The sequence below is a fragment of the Palaemon carinicauda genome, chromosome 31 (genome assembly GCF_036898095.1).
Source record: "Palaemon carinicauda isolate YSFRI2023 chromosome 31, ASM3689809v2, whole genome shotgun sequence".
In the NCBI taxonomy this organism is placed as follows: Eukaryota; Metazoa; Arthropoda; class Malacostraca; order Decapoda; family Palaemonidae; genus Palaemon; species Palaemon carinicauda.
The window spans coordinates 10,943,345-10,966,013 of NC_090755.1; the positions used below are offsets into that span (position 1 = coordinate 10,943,345).

Genomic DNA, 22,669 nt, shown 5'->3' on the forward strand with positions numbered 1-22,669 from the left:
GGGGGTCGCGCGCGGTACTTCCTCGCTTCCCCATGGTTGACAGTTCACAGACTGTGCAGCAGTACCATGATCTTGTGTCCGGCTCCGTCAGACGACTAGCTTTTAAGAGCTCCCACAAGTCGTCGCTGTCTGGAGATTCTCAGATGGACTATGGATCTGACCTAGGAACTGGGCCTCCTGGTCAATTTTGAGGAGTCCCAGCTCGTCCCATCCCAGACCATTGTCTACCTGGGTATGGATCTTCAGAGTCGAGCTTTTCGGGCTTTTCCGTCGGCCCCAAGGATCTATTAAGCCCTAGATTGCATCCAGAGCATGCTGAGAAGGAACCGATGCTCAGTCAGGTAGTGGATGAGTCTAACAGGGACACTTTCATCGCTGGCCCTGTTCATCGAGTTAGGGAGACGCCACCTCCGCCCCCTTCAGTATCATCTAGCGGCTCACTGGATAAAGGACATGACGCTAGAGACGATCTCAGTTCCTGTTTCCGAAGAGAGAAGGTCTACTCTCACGTGGTGAAAGAACAGCTTTCTTCTCAAGGAAGTCTACCTTTGGCTGTTCAGAAACCCGACCGCCGTCTCTTCTCTGACGCTTCAGACACGGGCTGGGGTGCGACTTTGGACGGACAGGAATGCTCGGGGAACATGGAATCAGGAGCTAAGGACACTTCACATCTATTGCAAGGAGCTGTTGGCGGTTCATCTGGCCTTGATAAACTTCAAGTCCCTCCAGCTTAACAAGGTGGTGGAGGTGGACCTCTGACAACACCACAGCCTTGGCTTACATCTCCAAGCAGGGAGGGACTCATTCGTGGAAGTTGTTCTAGATCGCAAGGGACCTCCTCATCTGGTTAAAAGATCGAAAGCTCACGCTGGTAACGAGGTTCATTCGGGGGCGATATGAATGTCATGGCAGATCGCCTTAGCCGGAAGGGTCAGGTCATCCCCACAGAGTGGACCCTTCACAAGAATGTTTGCAGCAGACTTTGGGCCCTGTGGGGTCAGCCAACCATAGATCTGTTCGCTACCTCGATAACCTAGAGACTCCCGTTGTATTGTTCTCCGATTCCAGACCCAGCAGCAGTTCACGTGGATGCTTTTCTGCTGGATTGGTCCCATCTCGACCTGTATGCATTCCCGCCGTTCAAGATTGCCAACAGGGTACTTCAGAAGTTCGCCTCTCGCAAAGGGACACGGCTGACGTTGGTTGGCTCCGCTCTGGCCCGCGAGAGAATGGTTCATAGAGGTACTGCAATGGCTGGTCGACATTCCCAGGACTCTTCCTCTAGGAGTGGACCTTCTACGTCTACCTCACGTAAAGAAGGTACATCCAAACCTCCACGCTCTTCGTCTGACTGCCTTCAGACTTTCGAAAGACTCTCAAGAGCTAGGGGCTTTTCGAAGGAGGCAGCCAGAGCGATTGCCAGAGCAAGGAGGACATCCACTCTCAGAGTCTATCAGTCTAAGGGGAAGTCTTCCGAAGCTGGTACAAGGCCAATGCAGTTTCCTCATCCAGTACCACTGTAACCCAGATTGCTGACTTCCTGTTACATCTAAGGAACGTAAGATCCCTTTCAGCTCCTACGATTAAGGGTTACAGAAGTATGTTGGCAGCGGTTTTCCGCCACAGAGGCTTGGATCTTTCCACCAACAAAGATCTACAGGACCTCCTTAGGTCTTTTGAGACCTCAAAGGAACGTCGGTTGTCCACTCCAGGCTGGAATCTAGACGTGGTCCTAAGGTTCCTTATGTCATCGAGATTTGAACCTCTCCAATCAGCCTCTTTTAAGGACCTCACATTAAAAACTCTTTTCCTCGTGTGCTTGACAACAGCTAAAAGAGTAAGTGAGATCCACGCCTTCAGCAGGAACATAGTTTTCACATCTGAAACGGCTACATGTTCCTTGCAGCTCGGTTTTTTTGCTAAAACGAGCTTCCTTCACGTCCTTGGCCTAAGTCGTTCGAGAATCCAAACCTGTCCAACTTGGTGGGGGGACGAACTGGAGAGAGTACTTTGCCCAGTTAGAGCTCTTAGGTACTATCTAAAAAGGTCCTAACCTTTACGAGGACAATCAGAAGCCTTATGGTGTGCTATCAAGAAGCCTTCTCTTCCAAGGTCTAAGAACTCAGTTTCTTACCTATTCAGGCTCCTGATTAGGGAAGCACATTCTCATCTGAAGGAAGAAGACCTTGCTTTGCTGAAGGTAAGGACACATGAAGTGAGAGCTGTGGCTACTTCAGTGGCCCTCAAACAGAACCGTTCTCTGCAGAGTGTTATGGATGCAACCTATTGGAGAAGCAAGTCAGTGTTCGCATCATTCTATCTCAAAGATGTCCAGTCTCTTTACGGGAACTGCTTACACCCTGGGACCATTCGTAGCAACGAATGCAGTAGTAGGCGGGGGCTCAGCCACTACATTCCCATAATCCCATAACCTTTTTAACCTTTCTCTTGAATACTTTTTATGGGTTGTACGGTCGGCTAAGAAGCCTTCCACATCCTTGTTGATTTGGCGGGTGGTCAATTCTTTCTTGAGAAGCGCCGAGGTTAAAGGTTGTGATGAGGTCCTTTAGTATGGGTTGCAGCCCTTTATAATTCAGCACCTAAGAGTCGTTCAGCATCCTAAGAGGACCGCTACGCTCAGTAAGGAAGACGTACTTAATAAAGGCAGAGTAATGGTTCAAGTCGTCTTCCTTACCAGGGTACTTATTTATTTTATGTTATTTTTGAATAACTAATAAAATAAAATACGGGATACTTAGCTTCTTTGTTAACATGTATGCTGGTCTCCACCCACCACCCTGGGTGTGAATCAGCTACATGATTATCGGGTAAGATTAATATTGAAAAATGTTATTTTCATTAGTAAAATAAATTTTTTCAATATTAAACTTACCCGATAATCATGTAGCTGTCAACTCCGTTGCCCGACAGAATTCTATGGAGGGATACGCCAGCTATCACAATACTAGAGGGGGTTGTACTTACCAGCGCCACCTGTGGCCAGGTACTCAAGTACTTCTTGTTGACACCTCCTCAATTATTCCTCTGTCGTGCTTCCGGCAAGACGTTCTGGGATACGCTTATGTTCTTGGAGTATTTCACGACTTTGGTGAAGTATTTCTCTTTGATTTCGGCTGTCGCTTTACTGGAAACTTCTATATTAGCTTAGTTAGCTTTTGGAATTAATTTGATTAATTATGGTGACGAAGAGAGTATGAACTCTCTTTCACTTTTTAATGGCCGACCCTTCCCTTAGACGGAAGTGTTGGTGTCTAAGAGAGTATAGACTCTCTTTCTTAATTTTGCTTAACAAAAAGTTATAGATTTATTTTATATCTCTCCGCCTCTTATAGGCCTCTTCGATTAACTTCCTTTTATTATAAACTTATTAAAATTAATTTTTATATTTGTTTATATTCGACCTTCCTAATAGTAGGCGGTCTTTTCTTGGTACCGAAGTTAATTAACATTGAGCCCGTCATTTTGGTTTTACCTGTTAACATATTATACTATTTTAATGTCTTTGAAAGAATTTCTTTGATAGTTTCGTACTGTTTTCAAAGTTGAACTAACGTTTTGTTTTGTCTCTGCAGTTGTTGACGTTCAGAACGTTCAACTTGCGCTCTATCGTTACGATAGAGAGAGAATATTCACGGTTTCACGTTGCAGTAAGAGTAACCGTGTCTAGCGTTTTGTTCATTCTTTCTTAACTTTATGGTTTTAATCCTAATAAAGGAACTTTTCATTTTGGGAAATATTTCAGTTTTTTCCTTTAACAATAATATGTTTTAACGATATATATGATTGGGCTCTTCTCTCAGGTTCTAAGTCAAGAGAGAGAGAGAGAGAGAGAGATAGAGACGGAGGGAGAAAGAGGAGGATAAACGTTTTCATTCAAGCGAGTAACGTTGTTATCGTTTTTGCTCTTCTCCCTAGTCTCTTTAGGGGAAGAAGGTAAACGTTTCTAGAGTGATCTAGTGTTTAGTCTCTTTCCAGCCACTGAATTATTTATCTTTCATTAGATTTTTCTGTTACATTGTAATTCTGTTTTCGCAATTACTAACTTTTGAGAAAGGATAGAATTGCGTGTTTCAGGTACAAACCACTTAAAGTTTCGAGTTCAGTGAAATAAGTGCAAACAGAAAATCAAAGTGATAAGTGATTAGCGCAAAGTGTGTCAGTGTTGTGCGTGAGGGTACTTCTGTGCGCGCCAGTCGTCCTCCCCAGTCCGGGACCTCTTGCAAGCTCCCAAGCCCAGGGGAGAAGCAATGTCGAAGGGCAGAAGGGTTCAGCAGGCCTTGATCGGCGCACAGAAGTATCCTCGGTGGTTGTGGGCGTGTCTTACCGAGACCGTCACTCCCACCCGCAGACGATTGAGCCCTTATTTTGCTCGTCTGCAGAAGAAATTATGGGGAGAAAACGCTGGTCTCAGGTCTCAAGACCTCTTAAACGTAAAGTCCAGACCTATGCCAGACGTACGAAGTTAGAGTTCAACAACCCGGATGCAGTCATTGGGTTAGCTCTGACTCTCCTCAGTCATCAGTTGAATGCACTCCGCCTAAGAGGAGTAAGGTTCTGCCACAACAGAGCTCGACTGTTAAGGCTTTACCTCAGCCTACTGTAGTTTCTGCCGACCCCAAGTGGACTCTACTACAGTCCATGCAAGCACAGCTTTCGGACTTGATGCGTGAGTGTCGGGCTGAGAGTGTTGCGCCTCCGCCTCCGCCTACACTCCCTCCGCCTGCGCTCGCTCCGCCTGCGCTCGCTCCGCCTGATCGCAGTACCACCTGCCAGGCGTACGATGTTGAGCCACGTTCTGAGTTTGCTGTTCCCAGTGGTGTTCAGCCTCCGCCTTCCTTAAGGCAACCTTTACAATGGGATCAGGAGGATTATACCTCTCTTCCTCCGCCTCCACTTGCTGCTCCTCCAGTGATGCAACACTCGGTTGAGGTACAACAACCTCTCCCGTCCATGAGTCAGTCTCCTCAGCTCTCGCTGCAGCGAGCTTAACCCTCCTCAAGGCAAGCACCTCAACACCTTAGCCTTGCGCCTCAGGAGCCTCAACTTGCGAGATTTTTACTGCGTTCTGCGCAGCCACTACCTTTTCGCTCTCAGCTCACACCACAGGAACCTCAGCTCGTTCCTCAGGAACTTGCTACTGCGCATCCCGCCAACCACTCAGCAAGCGCAACCCTTGAGTTCAGCCACTCATGCCAGGAGTCAGCCTCCTCCACCCATGCGCCTACCTTCTGCTACTTCCTTTGATCAGCCTTTACAGACTGAGCCTCAGGTGTTCCCTCAACAGAGTCTTGAAGAGGAAACCACAACTATTGTTGTTCCAGCTCGTTCTGACTCTGCTGTTCAGCATACCTTACCTCCATTTTCAAACCTTATGATAATGGAGGTTATTTGTATTACTTATAAAAATATATTTGTATTCCTGGCAATATATTTTTAACAATATCGCAAAATATGGCAAAAATATGAATCATGAGTTATGAATGTAAGGTATATATTATGTTGATATTAAAACCCCATGCAAGCATGCATAAAGCACTCTAGCACTGGTCATGGAATTTCTGAGAAATGTTAAACGCCATGCACACGCTCTGCTTACCTTACATGCTCTGCTTACAGCATGCTCTGCATACTACATGCTCTGCATACAGCATGCTCTGCATTCAGCATGCTCTGCATACAACATGCTCTACATACAGCATGCTCTGCATACAGCATGCTCTGCATACAACATGCTCTGCATACAGCATGCTCTGCATTCAGCATGCTCTGCATACAACATGCTCTGCATACAGCATGCTCTGCATACAACATGCTCTACATACAGCATGCTCTGCATACAGCATACTCTGCATACAACATGCTCTGCATACCTTACCGCATGCTTCTCAGCCACACATCTTTGGTTGTTGCCAACTCACTAGACTGTCAAGCAGTTTCATAACGTTGCCTTCTAGTCTGCTGCTTTTGCACCAGTGAACCCTCACTGAGAGAACTTAGCTTTTCTAGGATATGGTCCCTGTAGATGAGAAAGTTCTTTTCTCCCTCCTTCTGATATTCCCTTGAGGACTCTGTCATTTGGAGGGAGCCTTTAGCTGCATAGCCTCCTATGGACTTTTATTTAAGCATAACATGCTTCCAGGGAAGGTAATGGTTCCACTTCAGTCGCTAATCCCGTCTGTTACCACACCTGCTCCCATAGACCTTGAGCTGTGTTACAAGACATGCAGTCCAAGCTTAGTCCTTGTTAGAGGATTTTTTGTTTACGGAGTCAATGTGTCACGGGGAAGACGTTCAACAACCAACAGAAGTGACTTGTTGTGACGCAGTGCGGCAACCTCAGCAACCCGATAAGGAGTTTGTCTGTACGACCCAGACAGTCTAGACAGATTCGGGTTGTCACTGTACTTCCTCGCTTGCCCATGATTGACAGTTCACAGACTGTGCAGCAGTACCATGATCTTGTGTCCGGCTCCGTCAGACGACTGGCTTTTAAGAGCTCCCACAAGTCATCGCTGTCTGGAGATTTTCAAATGGACTATGGATCTGACCAAGGAACTGGGCCTCCTGGTCAATTTTGAGGAGTCTCAGCTCGTCCCATCCCAGACCATTGTCTCCTTGGGTATGGATCTTCAGAGTCGAGCTTTTCGGACTTTTCCGTCGGCCCCAAGGATCTTCCAAGCCCTAGAATGCATCCAGAGCATGCTGAGAAGGAACCGATGCTCAGTCAGGTAGTGGATGAGTCTAACAGGGACACTTTCATCGCTGGCCCTGTTCATCGTGTTAGGGAGACTCCACCTCCCCCCCCTTCAGTATCATCTAGCTGCTCACTGGATAAAGGACATGATGCTAGAGACGGTCTCAGTTCCTGTTTCCGAAGAGAGGAGGTCTTCTCTCGCGTGGTGTAAGAACAGCTTTCTTCTCAAGGAAGTCTACCTTTGGCTGTTCAGAAACACGACCGCCGTCTCCTCTCGGACGCATCAGACACGGGCTGGGGTGCGACTTTGGACGGACAAGAATGCTCGGGAACATGGAATCAGGAGCAAAGGACACTTCACATCAATTGCAAGGAGTTGTTGGCGGTTATTCTGGCCTTGATAAACTTCAAGTCCCTCCAGCTTAACAAAGTGGTGGAGGTGGACTCTGACAACACCACAGCCCTGGCTTACATCTTCAAGCAGGGAGGGACTCTTTCGTGGAAGTTGTTCTAGATCGCAAGGGACCTACTCATCTGGTCTAAAGATCGAAAGCTAACTGGTAACGAGGTTCATTCAGGGCGGTATGAATGTCATGGCAGATCACCTCAGACGGAAGGGTCAGGTCATCCCCACAGAGTGGACCCTTCTCAAGAATTTTTGCAGCAGACTTTGGGCCCTGTGGGGTCAGCCAACCATAGATCTGTTCACTACCTCGATAACCTAGAGACTCCTGTTGTATTGTTCTCCAATTCCAGACCCAGCAGCAGTTCACGTGGATGCTTTTCTGCTGGATTGGTTCCATCTCGACCTGTATGCATTCCCGCCGTTCAAGATTGTCAACAGGGTACTTCAGAAGTTCTCCTCTCACAAAGGGACACGGCTGACGTTGGTTGGCTCCGCTCTGGCCCGCGAGAGAATGGTTCTTAGAGGTACTGCAATGGCTGGTCGACATTCCCAGGACTCTTCCTCTAAGAGTGAACCTTCTAAGTCTACCTCACGTAAAGAAGGTACACCCAATCCTCCACGCTCTTCGTCTGACTGCCTTCAGACTTTCGAAAGACTCTCAAGAGCTAGGGGCTTTTCGAAGGAGGCAGCCAGAGCGATTGCCAAAGCAAGGAGAACATCCACTCTCAGAATCTATCAGTCTATAGGGGAAGTCTTCCGTAGCTGGTACAAGACCAATGCAGTTTCCTCAACCAGTACCACTGTAACCCAGATTGCTGACTTCCTGTTATACCTAAGGAAAGTAAGATCCCTTTCAGCTCCTACGATCAAGGGTTACAGAAGTATGTTGGCAGCGGTTTTCCGCCACAGAGGCTTGGATCTTTCCACCAACAAAGATCTACAGGACCTCCCTAGGTCTTTTGAGACCTCAAAGGAACGTCGGTTGTCCACTCCAGGCTGGAATCTAGACGTGGTCCTAAGGTTCCTTATGTCATCAAGATTTGAACCTCTCCAATCAGCCTCTTTTTAGGACCTCACATTAAAAACTCTTTTCCTCGTGTGCTTGACAACAGCTAAAAGAGTAAGTGAGATCCACGCCTTCAGCAGGATCATTGTTTTCACATCTGAAACGGCTACATGTTCCTTGCAGCTCGGTTTTTGCTAAACGAGCTTCCTTCACGTCCTTGGCCTAAGTCGTTCGAGATCCCAAGCCTGTCCAACTTGGTGGGGAATGATCTGAAGAGAGTTCTTTGCCCAGTTAGAGCTCTTAGGTACTAGCTAAAAAGGTCTTAACCTTTACAAGGACAATCAGAAGCCTTATAGTGTGCTATCAAGAAACCTTCTTTTCCAAGTTCTAAGAACTCAGTTTCTTACTATTCAGGCTTCTGATTAGAGAAACACATTCTCATCTGAAGGAAGAAGACCTTGCTTTGCTGAAGGTAAGGACACATGAAGTGGGAGCTGTGGCTACTTCAGTGGCCTTCAAACAGAGCCATTCTCTGCAGAGTGTTATGGATGCAACCTATTGGAGAAGCAAGTCAGTGTTCGCATCATTCTATCTCAAAGATGTCCAGTCTCTTTACGAGTACTGCTACACCCTGGGACCATTCGTAGCAACGAATGCAGTAGTAGGCGAGGGCTCAGCCACTACATTCCCATAATCCCATAACCTTTTAACCTTTCTCTTGAATACTTTTTATGGGTTGTACGGTCGGCTAAGAAGCCTTCCACATCCTTGTTGATTTGGCGGGTGGTCAATTCTTTCTTGAGAAGCGCCGAGGTTAAAGGTTGCGATGAGGTCCTTTAGTATGGGTTGCAGCCCTGTATACTTTAGCACCTTTGAGTTGATTCAGCCTCCCAAGAGGAACGCTGCGCTCAGTAAGGAAGACGATCTTATTAAAGGCAGAGTAACGGTTCAAGTCGACTTCCTTACCAGGTACTTATTATTTCATTGTTATTGTGGATAACTGATTATATGAAATACGGGATACTTAGCTATCCTTTAATCTTGTACACTGGTTTTCACACAACCCCCTGGGTGTGAATCAGCTACATGATTATCGGGTAAGTTTAATATTGAAAAATGTTATTTTTATTAGTAAAATAAATTTTTGAATATACTTACCCGATAATCATGATTTAATCGACCCTCCCTTCCTCCCCATAGAGAACCAGTGGACCGAGGAATAATTGAGGAGGTGTCAACAAGAAGTACTTGAGTACCTGGCCACAGGTGGCGCTGGTAAGTACACCCCCTTCTAGTATTGTGATAGCTGGCGTATCCCTCCATAGAATTCTGTCGGGCAACGGAGTTGACAGCTACATGATTATCGGGTAAGTATATTCAAAAATTTATTTTACTAATAAAAATAACATTTTGAATATACTTACCCGATAATCATGATTTAATTGACCCACCCTTCCTCCCCATAGAGAACCAGTGGACCGAGGAAAAAATTGAGGTGGTGTTGACAAGAAGTACTGGAGTACCTGACCACAGATGGCGCTGTGGTGTTCACCCCCACCTGTATAGCGATCGCTGGCGTATCCCGACCGTAGATTTCTGTCGGCAACAGAGTTGACAGCTACATGATTATCGGGTAAGTATATTCAAAAATTTATTTTACTAATGAAAATAACATTTTGAACACATTTAGTACGAAATTCGTAATGATTTTCCACTTGGTAATTAACCATTATTTTTTGCTGTTGATAATATAAAATGAAAAGCATAATTTTATATTAGTAAAAGTAAAATTAAGGGAAGAGAGAGAGAGAGAGAGAGAGAGAGAGAGAGAGAGAGAGTGTGTGTGGGGGGGGGGGTGACATGTTATTGTGTCATATCATCATTAATAACAACATAATCATCTACAGCAACTACTACTACTAAGAAGAAGACCATTCGGTTTCAGTTTCCAATAGTAAAAATACCAGGATTGTTTAACCCTTGGAAAATGGGTGGTATCCCGGGAGAGAAACTCTAGACAGCATAGGGTTAATGGACTCTCTATACTGGGCTATATAGCCCAATTCCATATAATCCAACATCTTAGTTCTCAATAATGTAAGTTATATGATTTCAAACATAGGTGAACATATCTCTCTCTCTCTCTCTCTCTCTCTCTCTCTCTCTCTCTCTCTCGTATAAGTATTAAGTATAAGTAAATAGTCCTGTAAATGAATACTTTTCCTTCCTTTTCATAGGTGATGAAGAATTGAAGAAGGGAGTTACACCTACGGAGGAGTTCCAGATAAAAGATGAACCAGTGTCATTCATACAAATATGGAAGGAAAATGTACAGAGAGAGAGTGATGCATATTAAGACAATACTATAAGCTAGACCCATTAATTTGTGTAAGTTTACTTTCTTGTGAAGGTCTGACTCTTAATTTAGTATGGGTAGACAGGATAGAAGTACTGTATTTCTAGGTACATAAAGAGTAGGGAAAATAGAATGGTATATTGATCAACCTGTTGGCTGGCCTGGGAGTCAGCAAATTTGAATTATAGTTTTAGTTTAAGTGCTTGTTTTTGTGTCTGACTGACGAGATCACGTTGTATCAATACTGCTAGAAATGCTTTGAGAGATCATTCAGGTAGATTGGGAAAAGATTTATCAGTGAAGGCATTGATTTGTCACGCTTGACCGGATATGGAGAAAGAAATTTATTTAAGTACGTACTCTGAATCAACTGACTAAAAATAAACCTAGACTTTTCCTGCTCTTATGAGGAGAGATTCTAATTCAGCTTGGTGTAATTTAGTCCTAATACTGATTAGGAATCTTCGTTCTTTCATGAAACTTTTACATAAGACTCGGTTGAAGCAAAAATGTGTTAATGCCATCTGTCCATCTTGCGTGACATTCTTGAGTGGAATAGCTGCCAAAAATGATAATTTTTCTACTTGTTCAATATTATCCAAGTAATACTGAATAATAATTTTAAGTGCAGATATCTCTATATTTTTTTAAGAATATTTAGGTAATATTTTAGTCATTTATTGTATTTTTGTATGTATATATATATTTATTGTAAGAAATGTGTTTTCATCAGCACCCTTTTTTAAAATTATTTTTCAAGTTGAATGAAATGATGATGAAAAGCATAGCTTACAAATATACACAATATTTTGAGGATATCTCTATGAAAACAAGCAGAGGTGATAGCATATATCTATCTGGTACTGATCACATTGTAAACTATCTTTCTTCCTCTGACTGTTCCCTTATATCTCAGGCGTGTCGATTCCAATGTCTGCTACATCATTATGAGAAATGTGAACAAAGCAGTATCTTCAGGAAACGAGTAAGATTCAGATTTATCAAAGAAGGTATGGTTGAGTATGAGTATTATGTAGGAAAATGATGAGACATTTTATAAGGAACCATAGTAAAAAGGTCAAGTAGGGAAATAACTAAATGTTTAGTAAGGAACCATAGTAAAAATGTTAAACAGGAAATATGGTTTCAATGAGAGAGAGAGAGAGAGAGAGAGAGAGAGAGAGAGAGAGAGCCTTACCTTATTGCCTTATTTTTTGTTTGGGTTCCCCCAGGTCCCTCAGTGTGAGGCACCTCGTATATCCACCAGAGAGTTGCTAATACATCTTCCGGTGTATTTTGCATCTTCCAGTCTTGGATAGTCTGGGATGCATCTTAGGTATTTATCGAGCTGATTTTTAAACGCATCTACGCTCACTCCTGATATGTTTCTTAGATGAGCTGGCAGCACATTAAATAGTCGCTGCATTATCGATGCTGGTGCGTAGTGGATTAATGTCCTGTGCGCCTTTCTCAGTTTACCTGGAATGCTTTTTGGCACTATTAATCTACCTCGGCTTGCTCTTTCTGATACTTTAAGCTCCATGATGTTTTCAGCAATTCCTTCTATTTGCTTCCATGCTTGTATTATCATGTAGCGTTCTCTTCTCCTTTCTAGACTTATAGTTTTAAAAATTGCAGTCTTTCCCAGTAATCAAGGTCCTTAACTTCTTCTATTCTAGCAGTATAGGACCTTTGTACACTCTCTATTTGCGCAATATCCTTTTGGTAGTGTGGGTACCATATCACATTGCAGTACTCGAGTGTACTACGCACATAAGTTTTGTAAAGCATAATCATGTGTTCAGCTTTTCTTGTTTTAAAGTGTCTGAATAACATTCCCATTTTTGCTTTACATTTAGCCAACAGTGTTGCTATTTGGTCGTTGCATAACATATTCCTATTTAAAATTACACCAAGGTCTTTAATTGCTTCCTTGTTTGTGATTGTCTCATTATTAGGTCCCTTGTATGCATACACCATTCCTTCTCTGTTTCCATAATTTATTGATTCGAATTTATCGGAGTTAAATACCATCCTATTTATCTCCGCCCATTCATATATTTTGTTTAGATCTCTTTGTAGTGAGTTCCTATCTTCATCACAAGTAATTTCTCTACTTATTCTTGTGTCATCGGCGAAACTTCTCACTACGGAGTTTTCAACATCACAGTCTATGTCTGAGATCATAATAACAAATAGCAGTGCAGCTAATACCGTACCTTGGGGCACACCAGATATTACCTGGGCTTCATCTGATTTCTCGTCATTTGCAACCACTATCTGTTTTCTGTTTTGCAGTAATTCTTTTACCCATTTTCCTATCTTTCCCACAATATTATGCTTTCTCATTTTTTTCTCCAATATGTTATGGTCTACCTTGTCAAAGGCTTTTGCAAAATCTAGATAGATCACATCTGTGTCTTTTTCATTTATCATATTATTGTATATGTTTTCATAGTGAGCTATCAGTTGGGTCTGTGTACTTTTTCCAGGTACGAAACCGTGTTGACCCATATTAAACAAATTATTTTTGACCAAATGGTTCATTATTTTCTTTTTTATTACCCTCTCATACACTTTCATAATATGTGATGTTAGACTAACAGGTCTATAATTGCTTGCCTCTAGTCTTGATCCACTTTTGAAGATAGGGGTTATATAAGCTAATTTATGTTTAACATATATCTCGCTCATATCTATACTCTGTCTTAGCAGTATTGCAAGTGGCTTCGCGATAGTGTTTGCAGTTTTTTTTAACAAAATCGCTGGAACTCCATCTGGTCCGTCTGCCGATCCACTTTTAATTTCGTTTATAGCCGTGACAATATCTGCTTCATTAATATCTATATCCGTTAGATATTCAACATTTTCTTCTCTCATTTCTGTTTCATTATTCTCATTCGCAATTCTTGGCGTGAACTCACTCTTATATTTTTCTGCTAATATGTTGCATATTTCCTTTTTTTCATTCGTTAGCCGTCCTTCAATTCTTAGAGGGCCTATTTCTATTCTCCTTTTATTCATCTTTTTTGCATAGGAGTAAAGTACTTTGGGGTTTCTTTTTATATTTTGAAGTGTCCTTTCTTCTAAGTCCCTTTTTTCATTTTCTTTCGACTGTATAATCTTTTGTTCTGCATTTTCTATCTTACATTTTATTTCCCTCATTTTCCACACATTTGTTTCTTTTGCAAGATTTTTCTTCCACTTTTTAATTTTCTGAAATAAGATTCTTCTGTCTCTTGGTATGCACGTCTTTTGTTTATTGTTTTTTTTCGGTACATATTTTTCAACAATTTTCTCCAGTATTTTGTACAGTATATCCGTATTTACCTGTATATTATCACTTATAAATACATTTTTCCATTCTTTATTCAGTTCTTCATTTATTTCTGACCATTTTATATTCTTACTGTAAAAGTTATATTTTCCATATCCTTCCCAAAGTTTTGTGCTTTTATTAATTCTGTGATCACTTGCTTTGGAATGAACTATCAATTCTATGACATTGTGGTCTGAAATTCCCGTGTTATACACTATTATTTCTTTAACATAATTCACCTCATTCACAAATACTAGATCTAGGACATTTTCCTTTCTTGTTGGAATGTGGTTTATTTGTTGCATATTATGTTCTAATAGCATATCTTGAAGCTTTTCAAATTGCCTCTTATCTTCTGCACTACTATTACTATCTTTTTTATATGTATACATACAACCACTTTCTTCTATCCGTTCTTTCCAATCCACGAAAGGAAAGTTAAAATCTCCGGATAGGAGTATATTCCAGTCTTTATGGTTTCTACATATATCATCTATTTGTTCTATTATTATGTCAAACTCCTTAGTGTTTGGGGGTCTGTAAACTACAATATTCATTAGTTTTTCAAATTCAAATTCTACCGCAATCAATTCACATTCTGTGTTGCTGTATTTTTCACATACTTTTCCTTGATTTATGTCTCTTCCATATATTGCGGTTCCCCCTTGATTCCTATTTTTTCTGTCTGATCTATAAGTTTGGAAACCCTTTATCTGGTCATCACTGCCAGTCTCTTGGGAATACCATGTTTCACTTATATTTAATATATCTATTTTTTCAATTTGGGTTAGTTCTTCTAAGAACTCTATTTTCCTTTTAGAGTTACTCGTGACTAAACCCTGTGCATTCATTACTATTATGGTTTGTGTTTCATCCCCATTATTTAATATTGGTAATAATATGGATTCTCCCATGCTTCCTTCCTGTTCTGATATGATGTTCTTTTCTTCATTTCCCGGAATTCTGCCATTAAAAAATCCAACTTTTCTATTATATTTGCTCTTTCGCCTTCATATTTATTTGTGTGTGTATACCTGCAACTGTCCCCATATCTGCACCAACCCCTGGCATTATAGATGCATTCTTTGTAGTTGGGCTCTAAATGCGCAGGTTTGGGTTGAAAGGACTCATATCTTGGGGCTCTTGGTTCAAAGCGCGGTATATACACGGCCTGCTTTTTTGTTTCTTTTTTTGTTTCTTTTTTGCTTTCATTTTTCTTTTCAGTTTGCTGAGTTTTCTTACTTTCATTCATGGTTGCAGGATGCATATATCGACATTTTTTGTTGTAAATGCATCCTTTTCCTTCTTTTAGGTTTTTGCATATTTTTGGATGGAGATCTCTGCATTCGTCTCCATATCCGTCTAAATACGCACATTTACCATATATTTCATAATTATGGCATATCTTTGGATGCTTGTAGTAGCATCTTTCGCCAAATCTGCAATTCCCTCTTTTCAGCATATTGCAGACTATATCCTTCTTTTCTATTTTTTCTTGTTCTTGCTCTTCCCTAAAATTATGTAGGTCCGGGTAGAGTCTCTTGGGTCTATTATTTGTTTCCATCTGGTAATTTATTTCTTCATAAGTATGTTGTTGGATGGCATCATAGGTTATATCAATGATTTCTTCTGCATCCTTACACATATCCTGTTCATTGTTCTCTTCTTCTTCTTTTTCTTCTTCTTCTTCTTCTGTTTCTTCTTCTTCCTCTTCTTTATCTTCAACTATTTGCAGATTTAGTCTCGACTTAATTATATTTTCTATCCAGACTAAGCATGTTGAGCAGAATACCTTTGTGTCTTTATTTTTTATTTTTTGCTGTATTTCAGCACATGTGGGATGTGTTGGGACATGACAGGCATCACATTTTCTAATCAATTGTTGAGGATTATTAATGGAATACCATATCTTACATGTATTACACCATTTTGGCATTCTTTTTCCCATTGCATCAATCAGCATATTCACCATATTGGACTTCTTATTGTTCTTTGATGGAATGTGTTGATTGATGTAGACTTTCTTTATAAGTCTCTTTAACACTTGGATTTTCTTTGGAATTTCTTCTATTATTTTGCTGATGTTTTCCGCAGATTTGCTCCAGTTTATTGGATCATATTGTTTCAATATGTCTGCGAATATTTTTCCGTCACATTGGTTGACGTTACTAGTGACCTCTGTTATCAGACGGTCGAGCTCCTGTTTCGCCAACTCATGGAATTTATTTTTGCTGAGTCCAGCGATGTCTCTCCAAGCCTTGCCCGTGTTGTACATAGCCATCTTGATTAGATTTTTAGTAATTCACAAGATAACTATTCTATGCCGACGTTTTATCCCACTTCTCCGACCTCAAACTAATCACTGACTATTCACGAAAACTTGTAGCTATATTGCACTCGATAGCCTTTTGTTATCCGCGTTAAATCATGATATTTATAGGGTCGCAAAAGTGTAATCACTAACCGGCACAAAACAATTCAGAGAGAGAGAGAGAGAGAGAGAGAGAGAGAGAGAGAGAGAATTTCTGTAGGTTTGGTCACAATGTATGAAGGAAACCAGTGAGTTTAACCTATGACCAGATTTCTCTTTAAAAAAAAAAAAACCTTATTTGTTCTTACATACAAACTTTTCACTTTTTATAGGTAGTAGGTTGGCACGGGCACCAGCCACCCATTAAGATACTATTGTTACAGAGTTATAGGGTCCTTTGACTCACCAGACAGTAATACATTGGATCCTTCTCTCTGGTTATGGTTCATTTTCCCTTTGCTTACACATACACCGAATAGTCTGGCTTATTCTTAACAGGTTCTCCTCTGTCCTTATACACCTGACAACAATAAGATTATCAAACAATTCTTATTCACCCAGGGGGTTACTGCACTGTACTGTAATTGTTTAGTGGCCACTTTCCTTTTGGTAAGGGTAGAAGAGACTTCCTAACTATGATAAGCAGCTCTTCTAGGAGAAGGACACTCTGAAATCAAACAATTGTTCTCTAGTCTTGAGTGGTACCATAGCCTCTATACCATGGTCTTCCACTGTCTTGGGTTAGAGTTCTCTTGCTTGAGGGTACACTTGGGCACACTGTTCTATCTTATTTCTCTTTCTCTTGTTTTATTAGTTTTCATAGTTGATATAGGAAATATTTATTTTAATATTGTTTCTGTTCTTAAAATATTCTATTTTTCCTTGTTTCCTTTCATCACTGGGCTATTTTCTCTGTTGGAGCCCCTGGGATTATATCATCCTGCATTTCTAACTAGGGTTGTAGTTTAGCAAGTAATAATTATAATGGATATATTGTTCCAGTGTAGCTGGAAACCAGCCATAAGCTTTTTACGTAAGGTAAACAAGCCACATCAGTCCCCCTTCTCCCATGCTCACCCAGTGTGTTACGTCATTTTGGTTTTTGGCTCGGTGGAGAGTAGATGTTCAGTCTCTCTCTCCTGTAAAAACCTGCTCATATTTAAAAGAACTGGCTGTAAACTCACTTGGATTTCTTTTTCCTTTTGCAGGTGTCTTGCCTTTTCGAGGGCTGTTGATATGTGGGTTTGCCCTAGCACCGAAGAACGCTCTTGCAGGACATTTATGTCAGCTCGGGTGATGGATCCTTATTCCCTTTGCCCTGCATGCAAATGACACTCCTGCACTCAGGCGTCTCCCTGTGGAGAGTGTCGGGAGTGACTATTTTTCCAGTAGGAGCGGTATGTTAGGCAACGGAAGAAGTCTAAAAGGTATTCCTATCCCTCGAGGTCATCCTCGTGGTCGAAGAAGTCCCGACTTCTTTCTCCAGCGCCTCGTCCACTCCGGGCTGACTGCTCGTTCGGTCTCCTTCAGAGGACAATCGAGTAGGAGTGATGACCATTTGACCCCCAAATAGTATATTTATGAAAGATTTATTCTATTTCCTTATTTTTTTCCAATATTAATCTTACCCGATGATCATGTAGCTGTCAACTCCGTTGCCCGACAGAAATCTAAGGTCGGGATACGCCAGCGATCGCTATACAGGTGGGGGTGTACACAACAGCGCCATCTGTGAGCAGGTACTCAAGTACTTCTTGTCAACAAGAACTCAATTTTTCCTCTGTCGTGCCACCGGCAAGACCTATTTGGATACGCTGTTGATTCTGGAGTTGTTTCTCACGATTTTGGTGATGTATTCGCTCTAGATTTTAGCCTTCGCTATTCAGGAAGCTTTATCATTAGTTTAGCAAGCTTTTGGAATTAATTTGGATTAATTGTTAACGAACTTTGCTAGTTTTTGGAATCCCCCCTTGACCATTTCTACTATTCAAGATGTCTGACCATTCTCAAGTCCCTAAGTACAGGCAGTGTAGTGTTAGGGCTTGTACTAGGCGTCTTCCGAAGGCCTCCATAGATCCTCACACCGTTTGTTCCAATTGTAGGGGTAAATCCTGTCAATTGGAAGATCGGTGTGAGGAATGCGCTGGGCTTTCGGAATTCGATTTTAACGAATTCCTTAAAAATGCACGTAGGCTAGAGAAGGATAGGATCAGGAGGAGTTCTTCTCGCTCTGTTGATTTTTCCTCTCCCCATGCCCCTCAACCTTTTCCTTCCCCTGTAGTGGTGACTCCCGACCCTGCTACTAGTGCTCAGCCATCCATGGCGGATATGATGCGTGCCATTCAGGCTCTGGGTGACAGAGTGGAGTCATTGGCTAATGACCGTAATCAGCTTTTGGCAGATGTCAAAGAGCTGAAAGCGAAAAGTGCAGTGGGAAGTGTTAGTGCAAGTGAGGTGAAAAGTGTCAGTGTCAGTGTTGCGCATGAGGGTACATCTGTTCGTGCCAGTCGTCCTCCCAGTCCGGGACCTCTTGCAAGCTCCCAAGCCCAGGGGAGAAGCAATGTCGAAGGACCAAAGGGTTCGGCAGGCCTTGATCAGCGTACGGATGTACCCTCAGTGGTTGCGGACGTTTCTCTTAGAGATCGTCCCATCCACATACAGACGAATGAGCCCTTTCATCCCTCGTCTGTGGAAGAAGTTTCAAGGAGGAAACGATGGACCAAGGTCTCACGACCTCTCAAGCGTAAGGTCCCTTCCGAGCGAGTCCAACGGCCCAGGTGTAGCCACTGGGTCAGTTCGGACTCGCCGCAGTCTTCCGAAGACTGCACACCTCCCAAGAGAGGTAGAGTGGTTCCACAACAGGCTACTGCTCCGTCTGTTGCTGCTCCAACCACGGTAGACCCTAAGTGGTCCATGCTGCAGACTATGCAGTCTCAGCTTGCTGCGTTCATGCAAGAGTATCATGCTGAGAAGGTTGACACTGCCCCTGTTAGCCTACAACCTGCTGCGGTTGTGCGCTCAGCAGATACTGCGGCTGCCTGCTCCCACACTCCACCTGTGAGAGCTCCACCACCGATGCGCAGTCCACCCTGCCAGACGCATGTTCTTGCTGCACCATCCGTTGACATGCGTGAGCTACCGCATCAGCAGTGGGAAGGTGCTGTAGAGCTGCCGGGTTCTGACTCTTTGCGGCATGCTCCGCAACCCATGCGGCATGCTCCGCATCCCATACGGCATGCTCCGCAACCCACGGCAGTCCCTCCCACGCACCAGCACTCTGCTTTTGTTGTTGCCAGCTCGCAGACTGACCAGCAGCGGCATGATGTTGGATCCGCAGCAGCTACACATGCACCTGTGCTGCCGGATTCAGCCGTTCAGCTTTCTGCTCCGCCTTTGCCACTTCCTACTCAGCTTTCGGATGATGGTGTTTCGGATGACGAAGATGCACATGTGGATGAACCGCACTCAGACTTAGAAGAGCCCAAGTCTACGCCTCCCTCCTTAGACTTTCGTAAAGTCCTTGCCTTGTTCAGGGACTTATATCCAGAACAGTTTGTGTCTGCAACCCCTCGCTCTCCTCCCTCCGAGTTTGCTCTGGGCATGCAGTCTGCTGCTCCTGCCTTCACCAAGCTGGTCCTCGCACGCTCATCCAAGAGAGCTTTGAGGGTTATGGGAGAGTGGTTGCAGTCCAAGAAGCAACTGGGAAAGACTGCTTTCATCTTTCCGCCTACCAAGCTTGCTTCCAAATCTAGCGTCTGGTATGCCACGGGAGAGCAACCCGGCTTGGGGGTTCCTGCCTCTGCCCAGGGCGACTTTTCAAGTCTGGTTGACTCTCCCCGCAGGCTGGCTATGAGACGATCGAAGATTTGCTGGTCCTTTTCTGACATGGATCATCTGTTGAAGGGAGTCTTTCGTGCTTTTGAGATCTTCAACTTCCTCGATTGGTGTTTGGGAGCGTTAAGCAGAAAGACTTCCCCTTCGGATAAGGACTCTGCCATGCTGATCATGTCTTGCATGGACAAAGCCATTCGGGATGGGTCTGGTGAACTTGCGGCTTCGTACACGTCGGGAGTGCTTAAGAAGAGAGAACATCTTTGCTCCTTCTTGTCGTCTGGTATCACTCCTTGCCAGAAGTCTGAGTTGTTGTTTGCTCCTCTCTCCAAGTGTCTGTTTCCGGAGGAACTGATCAAGGGGATGGCTGCCTCACTGATCCAGAAGGATACCCATGATCTGATGGCTTCTTCCGCACGTAAGGCTAAAGCTTTACCTTCCGTGCCTAGACCTTTCCGTCCTGCAGCAGTAGACACACCAGCTACTAGGTTCATCCCGCCCTTTCGTGGCAGAACCTCCAGCAGAGGAGGTACCCGTGCCGACAGTCACCGTGGCAAATCCAAGAAGGGTTCCAAGTCCGCAAAAGGCAGGATCTGACTGCCTTCCTCTCCAGACAGCAGTGGGAGCCAGGCTCAAGTTCTTCTGGCGAGCTTGGGAGAGCAGAGGTGCAGACGCTCAGTCTGTGAAGTGGCTAAAGGAGGGATACAGAATTCCGTTCTGCCGCAGTCCCCCTCTAGCTACATCTCCCATCAACCTCTCTCCCAACTACAAGGAGAAGGACAAGAGGCTAGCGTTGCAACAAGAGGTGTCGCTCTTGCTACAAAAGGGAGCGGTAGTCATAGTCCGGGACCATCAATCCCCGGGCTTCTACAACCGTCTCTTCCTGGTAGCGAAGAAGACAGGAGGTTGGAGACCGGTGCTGGACGTCAGTGCTCTCAATGCTTTTGTCACCAATCAGACGTTTACGATGGAGACGACGAAGTCGGTCCTAGCAGCTGTCAGGAAGGAGGACTGGATGGTCTTGTTAGACCTGAAAGACGCGTACTTTCACGTCCCCATCCATCCAGACTCCCAACCTTTCCTAAGGTTCGTCTTTGGAAAGGTCGTGTACCAATTCCAAGCCCTGTGCTTTGGCCTAAGCACGGCACCTCTTGTGTTTACCAAACTGATGAGGAATATTGCCAAATTCCTTCACTTGGCAGACATCAGAGCCTCCCTCTATTTGGACGACTGGCTTTTAAGAGCTCCGTCAAGTCGTCGCTGTCTGGAGAATCTCAGATGGACTATGGATCTGACCAAGGAATTGGGCCTCCTGGTCAATATAGAGAAGTCCCAACTCGTCCCATCCCAGACCATTGTCTATCTAGGTATGGAGATTCAGAGTCGAGCTTTTCGGGCTTTTCCGTCGGCCCCAAGGATCAATCAAGCCCTAGAATGCATCCAGAGCATGCTGAGAAGGAACCGATGTTCAGTCAGGCAGTGGATGGGTCTAACAGGGACACTTTCATCGCTGGCCCAGTTCATCGAGTTAGGGAGACTCCACCTCCGCCCCCTTCAGTATCATCTAGCTGCTCACTGGAGAAAGGACATGACGCTAGAGGCGGTCTCAGTGCCTGTTTCCGAAGAGATGAGGTCTACACTGACGTGGTGGAAGAACAGCATTCTTCTCAAGGAAGGTCTACCATTGGCTGTTCAGACCCCCGACCACCGTCTCTTCTCGGACGCATCGGACACGGGCTGGGGTGCGACACTGGACGGACAGGAATGCTCGGGCACGTGGAATCAGGAGCAAAGGACACTTCACATCAATTGCAAGGAGCTTTTGGCAGTTCATCTGGCCTTGATAAACTTCAAGTCCCTCCAGCTAAGCAAGGTGGTGGAGGTGAACTCCGACAACACTACAGCCTTGGCTTACATCTCCAAGCAAGGAGGGACTCATTCGAGGAAGTTGTTCGAGATCGCAAGGGACCTCCTCATTTGGTCAAAAGATCGAAAGCTTTCGCTGGTAACGAGGTTCATTCAGGGCGACATGAATGTCATGGCAGATCGCCTTAGCCGGAAGGGTCAGGTCATCCCCACAGAGTGGACCCTTCACAAGAATGTTTGCAGCAGACTATGGGCCCTGTGGGGTCAGCCCACCATAGATCTATTCGCTACCTCGATGACCAAGAGGCTCCCGATGTATTGTTCTCCGATTCCAGACCCAGCAGCAGTTCACGTGGATGCCTTTCTGCTGGATTGGTCCCATCTAGACCTGTATGCGTTCCCTCCGTTCAAGATTGTCAACAGGGTACTTCAGAAGTTCGCTTCCCACGAAGGGACACGGTTGACGTTGGTTGCTCCCCTCTGGCCTGCGAGAGAATGGTTCACCGAGGTACTGCAATGGCTAGTGGACGTTCCCAGGACTCTTCCTCTAAGAGTGGACCTTCTGCGTCAGCCTCACGTAAAGAAGGTACACCCAAGCCTCCACGCTCTTCGTCTGACTGCCTTCAGACTATCGAAAGACTCTCAAGAGCTAGAGGCTTTTTGAAGGAGGCAGCCAGAGCGATTGCCAGAGCAAGGAGGACATCCACTCTCAGAGTCTATCAGTCAAAATGGGAAGTCTTCCGAAGCTGGTGCAAGGCGAATGCAGTTTCCTCAACCAGTACCTCTGTAACACAGATAGCTGACTTTCTGTTACATCTCAGGAATGTAAGATCCCTCTCAGCTCCTACGATCAAGGGTT

The 22,669-nt window shown here is 44.0% G+C and overlaps 2 protein-coding genes across 2 annotated transcripts in view; both read left to right on the forward strand.

Moving 5' to 3' along the window:
* The window catches only part of LOC137624274 (tigger transposable element-derived protein 1-like), a 104,430-nt gene extending 93,298 nt beyond the window's left edge, over positions 1-11,132 (forward strand). Inside the window, exon 3 of the mRNA XM_068354811.1 lies at positions 10,365-11,132. Coding sequence (XP_068210912.1) covers positions 10,365-10,483 — 119 coding nt within the window. The 3' untranslated portion in view covers positions 10,484-11,132. The remainder of the gene's footprint in view (positions 1-10,364) is intronic.
* Positions 11,133-11,412: 280 nt separating this feature from the next.
* Positions 11,413-22,669, forward strand: part of LOC137624275 (tigger transposable element-derived protein 1-like) — a 79,092-nt gene continuing 67,835 nt past the window's right edge. The window contains exon 1 of the mRNA XM_068354816.1: positions 11,413-11,493. The gene's annotated coding sequence lies outside the window, so the exon portion shown is untranslated. The remainder of the gene's footprint in view (positions 11,494-22,669) is intronic.